This window comes from Neovison vison, chromosome 1, assembly GCF_020171115.1.
Source record: "Neovison vison isolate M4711 chromosome 1, ASM_NN_V1, whole genome shotgun sequence".
NCBI lineage: Eukaryota > Metazoa > Chordata > Mammalia > Carnivora > Mustelidae > Neogale > Neogale vison.
The window spans coordinates 168783084-168792398 of record NC_058091.1 but is presented as its reverse complement, the minus strand read 5'-3'; the positions used below and the strand labels follow the sequence as shown (position 1 = coordinate 168792398).

Sequence of the window (9315 nt, the reverse complement as noted above, 5' to 3'; positions counted from 1 at the left end):
GCTCACACACCGGAAGGCGTCATCACCTGTCAATGACAAGTTCAAGGGCAGGATTTGTGCCCCGGTGTTGACTCAGAGGTGAAGCTCATTTGACTTGGTCCTCCAGACTTCACCTGCTGCAGGAAATAAGGCTTTCTTTGGTGAAGAAGGAGTCTCTGAAGACAAAGTCTTAAATGAATTAGTCTTTTGCCGAAGTACACATTTGAGACTGTGCTTCCCTCGCTGGCAAGCTTTGCTGTAATTGGCAGAATAAGGCTGGGATGTGCAGTGGATAGAAGGGCACATTACCAAGATCCAGTGTCCTGACAGGGAACACATTTAAAAGATTTCCTATTGAACATGTGTCTTGAGGGTTTTTTTCCTTCCCTTATGGCAATAAGGCATATTTTTTCAATGAGGAGATACTGATATGAAATCATCACCTTCTCTATCAATTTAGTATTCTTCAAGGTGTTTGAAATTCCCTAATATCTCAAGGGATATTATTGGTCATTGTTACCTTAGCCCTATTACAGAGGGTCATAAATAACAAGATCTAGGTATTTTAACAGAATTTCATTTAATGAGTGTATTTAAAGTTCATCTCTTCCAAAAACAGCATTTTAATTACATTTAAATTGTGTTCATTTTAAATATCAACAAACCCATCATTTACATACAGAGCTAGATATTAGAAAACAGAAGGAAATTAAAACAAGTTTTATTTTTTTTAAAAGTCCTCACTTCCAAATTTAGAACACCGTAAACCGCTAAATATATACCTCAACAAAGTGTATATACATTATCAGAAAAAACACAAGTTTCTGTAATAGGAAAAGAACTGTAATACACATAGAGCAGAACATAATTCACATAGGCTCAATTTACAGGTGTATCTCTCGAAGTATAAAACAAACAAAAACCAATAACTACAAAAAGGCAAAAATAGGCAAAAAAAATCACAGCTGCCGTTCTAAGCTACTATGCCAACATACAACGCTTTCCAAGAGAAAGGAGGATTTTCAAGATCTTATGGTGACCCTAACTTTTCACTTCTTTGTTCTCAAATGCAGAAGCAAAAAACTTAGAGGAGTTGTCTTCTTGTCTTTAAATTAGATTCAGGTCGGTTTTTCTTCACGCAGCAATAACCCAAATATATCATGAGACGTGCTATCAAAGCTGCTCTATTTAGAGCTCAATAACCAAGACATTTCTTTCATTTCTCCCTGTACCTTTATTTCCCTTCAAAAAGCCTCCGGGGAAACTTTTTATAGACAGTGGTGGTAAAGTTATCAAATAATCCTGAGATGACAAAAAAAAAAATAGGAGAGTTGGCACTACACAGGTTTATAAAAAATTACCCATTTATTAAACCATAAATGCAAAAAAATAAGAAATCCAAAAATGTAAGTAGGATGGAAAGTACTAGAAAACAAATAAAAGGCGTTCAGAATTGTGGTGCTGGGGACCTTAGTTTGAAAGACATACACCAACCAAAGCTCTCACTAACTGTTAGGCACTTTTTTTTTAACATGTTTCATTTGTTTCCATTTTTAACTTGTCTAAATCAAGCTTCTCTAGCCAAAACGAAGAGGACATAATTACAGCACTCATGCGAGAGAGGTGTGAAGGCTGTAAGACAGGAGGAAGAGACTGGTATGCAGCACACTGGGTTAAGAGGCAGGAGGATCAGGAATAAGACTAAGCACTAAATCTGATCTGAGCAAAGACAAGGAGTGAGGAACTCGCTCATTTCCTTCAGATGTTACTGCACTTCATAATCAAAGAAAAAGAACATCTCTCCGTTTTTTCTTCATGTATCTCAGGTTTAAAATGGCAGAATGAATAGTCCTTAATCAGCACACACTATTTTCAAAAGGGGCATTTTTAGAATTGGGTTGTTTGCTTATTTTTTAACAACAAAACTTAAGAGTTGATGGTTCTAAAATGGTGCTCAGGTATACTGACACATTCAGGCCTTTTTCTTAAAACAATTTACTTTGCATTACAAAAAAATCAAAGGTCAATTAAGAGTTATAGGTCAGTGTTTTCAACAAATGAAAAGTTTAACTTTAAAATTAAGTATGGTTCGAACAACTGCGGTTGTGCCAAACAATGAAACTACTACTATTTTATTCACTTATAAACATATAATTAACAAACATGACATAATCATTCTTTACGATCACTATAAAAATGCAAATTACCCTTTTCTCTTTTTTGTGAAGATGGTGGGTCTTAAGAGAAACTCTCAACCAGAAAAGCCCATCCACTCCTAACAAACATGTCCACCTCGGTTTTTAGAAGTCAGTGCATTTGGTGGCTTTAAATAAGTACAGCGTTCTCCTGTAGCTAAGAGCTCTAAACGAGTTAAAAAAAAAAACAAAAAACGATAAATAATTTGAAAGATATCCTTAATGATCACAAATACTGCCAATATTCAAAGTCAAGGAGCAGATAAACTGAGTGTCAGTCGGCTGCGGTTTTGTCTCCCAGTGGAAGGCGTTCCCATAGCTGCAGCAACTGTTCGCCAACCTGAGGCTCTAGTTCCTAGATAAAGCAGAAGTCAGAATAAACACCAAAGGAACTAGACTGAATTATTTAAATCACTAAAACCTATGCTGATAAAAATGTAGGACAAATCCATTCAATTTCATTTTTCTACCAGAACATGATAAAATCACATGGCATGTATTGCTCTGGGATTCTCTGTGTTCAGGTCTGTGAAGTTCACTTCCAGACTTCAGGATGAGAGTTAGCCTGCGAATATGGCAACAATGTGTGACAAAATGGTAATTTCCATGGAGTTCTCCCGGAACTTCTATCTGGAAATACAGAATTTCGTTTTTAATGGGGATTTGCCAACGGCACTCAGCTTCAGCTTTCAAAGGTTTACTATGAAATCTAGCATAGTAGATGTTTGGGGGTTTTAAAGAAATCATCGAGAGTATATGATATTCTTATCTTAGGAATTAGACTTATTTCAAAATCCTTATTATAGAATAAAAATTAAAATATTCTGATACAACTGAAAAGAATGTCATTTATAGTCCTCTTGTGATATGATGTGCACTTAAAAAACACCCAAACACTTTATGTATGGTGATTTAATCGGAGTCACACTAGTTTAAATAAATTATTAGCTGTGTGACCTTAGAACAATTTCTCCTGTTTCTCCTGATTAAAACTGGGCTAATAACTCAACATGCATTGAATTAAATTACTTCATATATAGCAGCTAGCAATGTGGTCCATATTTATGGTAATTCCCATCTCCTTAACTAGTTCAAAATGCATGTCAGCAGCTATCATGATAAAGCCCAAGTAAATGCAACAGAAATAAAACAAGCCACAAAAATATAAAAAGGCTGTTATCTATGTTATATAATTAGTTAAAGCACAAAGAAGTCAGATACTACTGTTATCCTTAGACTTTGGTGAAATCACTTCAGAATTACACTCGGTTTTGAGCAAATCTCCCATTAGTAAGGTAACAGGAGCGTCCGTGAAGTAACTTATGAAAGATTTTATATGTATGTAATGGCAGAGAGAAGCCCAGGTTACAAAATGTTAGGAAAGCCACGAGCTCTGTCGAACACCTGTGCAAGCAGGTGTTCACTAGCTCTTCCACGCGTCGGAACCACCTCCTGTGTGCGTGTGGAACGTACATTCTGTACTCTTACATCTCCTCCTCAAACCACCAAATAACAGCAAAGCAAAACAAAAAGAAAAGCAGGAGACAAATATTAAATGCCACTGTATACCTGCCCATCTCTGCTGATCTGGACTTTCTTGTTGTCGTTCCAGGGATTGAGTAAGTGGTGAGCAAACTGAAAGGGAAGACTTTCCTTCCGGACCCACTCCACCTTAAATACTCCTCCCAGTCCAGCTGAGCCCCAGTCCTGGCTCTTCTCCCTTCCTATCTCAGAAGACATCCTAGAAAATCCCTGTGGGTAAAATGAGGGCAAGGGGAAAGGTGAGGATGACATTAAAATTGTCTGAATTCAATTTATCTGAGAAAGTTCTGAGGTTTTTTAAATTTTAAGGTAAAAATGTAATATAAAAATAATAGATACCTCACAAAAAACAAAAATTAGTTACTTACTGTTTTTCATAAAAAGAAGTATTCGCAAATTTTAGAAGGAAGACTGATTCCAGCCTTCTAACATAATTTCAGTATGAACAGACACTTTCTAAATAATGTATTAACAGCCCTAAACCCACACTTATTCCATGATAAACAGATACAATCTAACCCAATAGTTTTTACTTCCAAAAATTATAATAATATCAAACAATAAATTCCTTAGTTTCTAAATTCAGATGGACATCGAGTCAAGAGGAGTTAAGAAACACACTCAGTTTCTGGATTACCAATTCTAACTTTCTTATCTCTTTAAAAAAACATTTTACCAAAAAGTCAAGCTTCTCATTACTCTCAATCCACCTGAGAAATAATAAATCTGAACTTGTCCTCAGAAGGAGAAATGGCTCATCTAGAGAGGTTCTGGTAAGACGAGGAAAACAACGGGATCCCTAGAGTCAGTCCCTTGAAGAGCTAACACTACATCCCTCATGCTCAGTCATGCAAAATGCGTTCTTACATCCCGATACAATAAAAAGCCAGGGTGGTTTTGGGGTTTTGTTTTAATCTGTGTGGTCTAATGTGCAGCCAGAACAACCCCGTTTTACTGGTTCAGGATGGCTCACCTGGAAATGTCCAGATCCTTGAACAGAAAATACCAAGTAAACCATGCTGCTTTCCCAAAAGGCTCGATTTAGCTTCCGCTCATTACTAGGGGTTGTAGACCAGATACCCTTCTGCTGAGAAATTTCAAGGTTTCTCAAATTGCTACTCTTCATTATGAAGTATCGAATAGGCATGTTTGGTCTTGGTGAAGGAGATTTTGAGCCCTATAAAAGAATGCATAAATTCTTGAAAGGTAATTTGACCTTCCGAAATCAACAGGCTCCATTAAATAACATCTTCATAAACATATAAATCAAAATATTTTACCAAATATTCAACAAATGCAAATAGCTCCATCGTACCTAAAAAGCTACATAAGACTTGATCAAAATGAGGTTAAAGAGCCAAAACCAAGCACTCATTTTCAAGAGCATTCAAAATCCCTTATCAAGAAAGGATCCTGGATTACAAACTTTGATTTATGCTCCAAATGTACTTTCAGAAATATTTTAATAAACTTTCAAACACTGAAAACAAAACAAAAATTGCTTCAGCTTACCGCCTGGATACAGTTTCCAGGCAACAGTGCAGGAGAGGGAAACAAACAGAACCCCAGTCTCCCTGAACTGCAGAGACAGAGCTTGGAGTCGAGAGGCCCAGTACTCAGAGTGTGCCTAACAGAGGGCTGGACAGAAGAGAGCTGCACAGAAACAGAGTTCCCGAAGAACTGAAGACAGGTCCCCACAGAAACGGAGTTTCTGACTCCATACTGACCTGCACACGCTTACGAAAACTTGACCTAACGCCAGGGAAAGATCCAGAGGAAAGCAGTAGACTTAAACCATTCCCGGAGCTCACACGGGGCTGGGAGCAATCCCCGTTATCCCCAGCCATGATGGAAAGAACTGTTAATACAGATGGCATTAGCCCCCAGAAGCCTTACACCTCAGTACTGAAACTAAATTAGTACCAGAATAAAAACTGCTCTGGACCTACCATAACATCACGTAAAAGTAAATCTCAACAAGATTAAACCGACAGCAACTAATTTAGCTCTGTAACAGAACAACGTCTGACAGTACTTAAAGGAACACAACAAAAATCTAGCAGCCAAACAAAACTATAAGGAATGTCAAGAAATGAGAAACTATGACCCATAACCTAGGGAAAAAATGAACAAATAGGGAAAGAGTCAGATCTGACAGATGATGGAATTAGGAGACAAGAATGTCAGAGCAGCTATTACCAATACATGCACTGTGCTCAGGACGGTAAAGTGAACATGAACATGCCTTTTGAAATGAGAAATGGAAGGTATTTCTTTAAAGACCCAAAGGATGCTCTAGAGATGAAGGCAGTGAAAAATACAGTAGAAAGGATACATAGCCGATGAGACACCACAAATAAAAAACTCAGTGAACTTACACACATAGCTAGAGAAACTATCGCAAATGAAACAAACAGATGAAAACAACTGAAAAAAATGAAGAAAGCTTCAATGACCTGTGGAATAGTATCGACACTGGTGTATCCAAAGTCCTATAAAGGAGAGGGAAGTGGTAAGACAATATATATATATATATGGAGAAGTAATGGTCCTAAATTTTACAAAATTGATGTAAACTATAAATACAAAGATTATAAGAACTACAAATAGTAACATACCAAAATCGAACTACTGAAAACCAGTGACAAAAAGAAAATCTTAAAAGCAGCTAGAGGGAAAAAAAAAATACATTATATACAGGAAAATAAAAATAAGAATCACAGTAAACTTCCCTCAGAAATTATAAACAAGAAGATAATAGAATGACATCTTTGCCTAAATTAAAGAAAACCACTGTCAACCTAGAATTATATACACAGTAAAAATATCTTCCGAAAATAAAGGTGAAAAAGGTTTTCTAGACAAAAGCTTAACAACTCCATTTCTAGAATATCTGTACTAAAAGAAATGGTAAAATGTTTCCAGACAGAAGTTTATGATTCAAGACAGAAATTCACATCAACACAAAAGAATAAAGAGCACAAGAAATGGTAAATATTGAATAAATATAAAAGACATTTTTCTGACTTTTGAGAAAAGACACTTTACTTTGAAGTAAAAATACTACACTGGCATTTTTAACATGAGACCAGTAACACAAAAGACTGGGGGGTGAAATACACTGTTGCAAGCTTCTCAAACTATACCTGAAGCACATAATACTAATTGGAAATATACCAAGGAGAGTTAAAAAGGGCTTTAGGTACGAATTCTACCAAACATTTAAGGAAAAAAATTATATCAATTCTAGGCATCTCTTCTAAAAACCTTAAGTGGAAAGAAGACGTCCCAACTAATCTTATGAGGCCAGCATTACCCTAATACTAAAACTATACAAAAACAACACAAGAGAGAACTACAGAATATTCCTCATGAACAAAGATCCCAAACTTAACAGAAGTTTTGATTAAGCAAAATCAAATCCAATAATATTTAAAACAATAATCATCGTGACCAAGTGAAGCATAAACATTAGAAAAACAGTCAATGAGATCCACTTTATTAATAGAAGAAAAAAAGAATTAGGTTATCATTTCAGTAGATGTAAAAAAAAATCACTGATAATAATTCAAAATTCCTAATAAATCCTCTCAACAAACTAAATCTAAAGGAAATGTCTCATAGTTATGTTATTATAAATAGTGACAGATTTAACTAGGGGCTAGCTTTCCCTCTAAGGTCAAGGCAAAGATGTCTGCTCTCAACACTTTTTATTTTTTATTTTTTTTTGTTTTTAAACCAAATTTTAATCAAAACCCAATTATAACAGTTGAACTGCCCAGGCTAAGAAAAGCTCTTAAAAATAAAAAAATCAATAGCACTTCAAACAATAGTGACATCAGCAACTTCATTAAGTAATTTTGGATAATCTCCCAAAGGAATGATTTTAATAGCACTCACTTTGATGTTTACATTCTAAAAGAAGTAATATATACATATATTTTAAACAATCTGGTTTCTTAGGAGTCACACTCAATTCTTTAAGATGGCTAACTAAAGAAAAACTCTTTATTCCAGTATTTTGACTTGAAGAGTCTAACAGATTTACTAAAAAAAAAAAAAATAGATTAAACAGAAAACTCAAAAGAATTAATCAGTAGTAGATTAATGAAGAGAAATTCATGTCTTTTGAGTTTTGTTAATATTCAAGTCATCCTTAGGCTTATGGTTTTTGGTATTGTGTGGTCGTGACCAATGATAAATGACAACTTCAGTGTAAATAAAATTGGTTATTCATCTTAAAAATAGGTATGCCCTACGTAATAGCAGAGTACAATGTAAACAAATGTGATGGCAATTAAAAAAAAAAAGTTTCTATTTCAAGAATAGAGAAATAAGAGCTGCAAATAAGCCAAAGCTTACGGACCACATTATTTGTTTATATTCAAACATTTCAAAAAGCAGCAGGCAGATTTGGGATTTGAATCAGAGCAGTAAAGCTCCTGATTCTGTGCTTGAATTACAGTGTCCCTTTTCCTCTTTATACAGATCCTGTCGTGTCACTGTCTTTTGAAAAATGATCATTTTTCAAGAGCCTGAGTGGCTCAGTCAACACTTTTTATTAAACATTTTAATGGAGGTTCTAATCAGAACAGGCAAGAAAAGAAAGGAACAGAATCAACACTAGAGAGGGAAAAAGCAAAACTACCTTTATTAACAGATGAAATGATTATATATACAGAGAATCCTGAGAAATCTACATAAAAAGCTAATAGGATTAACAAATGAAATAAGATCGTAGCATAGTGGGTAAATATAACAAAAGTCAAATGTATTGCCATATGCTAGCAATGAACAACTGGAAATTAAAAATTTAAAGAACAGGGCGCCTGGATGGCTCAGTGGGTTAAGCCTTTGCCTTCAACTCAGGTTATGATCTTAGGGTCCTGGGATACAGCCCCACATCAGGCTCTCTGCTCAGCAGGGAGCCTGCTTCCCCACCCATTCTCTGCCTGCCTCTCTGCCTATTTGTGATCCCTCTCTGTCAAATAAATAAATAAAATTTTTTTAAGATTTTTATTTATTTATTTGAGAGAGAGCAAGAATGAGAGAGAGAGAGAGCATGAGAAGGGGGAGGGTCAGAGGGAGAAACAGACTCCCTGCTGAGCAGGGAGCCCAATGTGGGATTCAATCCTGGGACTCCAGGATCATGACCTGAGCCAAAGGCAGTCACTTAACCAACTGGGCCACCCAGGCACCCCAATAAATAAATAAATCTTAAAAAAAAAAAAAAAAGAACAGCATCAAAAGTATAAAATACGTAGAGATCAACTTAACAAAAAATGTGTAATACCTGAACTCTGAAATTTACAAAACACGTATGAAAAATTTATTTTAATAAAAGAAATGCAGATGTATACTATGCTTATGCATTAGGAAACTAAAACCTGTTGGTTTTCTTCAAACTGACCTACGGAATCAATGCAATTCCACTTAACACCAAAAAAAGTTTCTGTGGAAATTGACAAAAGCATTTTCTAAACTTCATATGAAAGAACACTAGCACACCCATAACACCAAAGCGATTTTTAAAAAGAAGAACAGAATTGGAGAAAAAAATTAACTGGTTTCAAGACTTAATATAAAGCTACTATAATCC

At 35.5% G+C, this 9315-nt stretch overlaps 1 protein-coding gene across 3 annotated transcripts in view; it reads right to left on the bottom strand.

The window, feature by feature from the left end:
- Window positions 1-540: 540 nt before the first annotated feature.
- The window catches only part of YTHDC2 (YTH domain containing 2), a 76310-nt gene continuing 67535 nt past the window's right edge, over window positions 541-9315 (bottom strand). For 2 of the 3 annotated variants that reach the window (XM_044262992.1, XM_044263008.1), the window contains exons 27-29: window positions 4690-4893; window positions 3744-3926; window positions 541-2529 (exon numbers count right to left, since the gene is read on the bottom strand). In XM_044262992.1, the coding sequence (XP_044118927.1) occupies window positions 2449-2529; window positions 3744-3926; window positions 4690-4893 (468 nt within the window). In that variant the 3' untranslated portion in view covers window positions 541-2448. The remainder of the gene's footprint in view (window positions 2530-3743; window positions 3927-4689; window positions 4894-9315) is intronic. The other variant, XM_044263000.1, reaches the window with a different exon arrangement.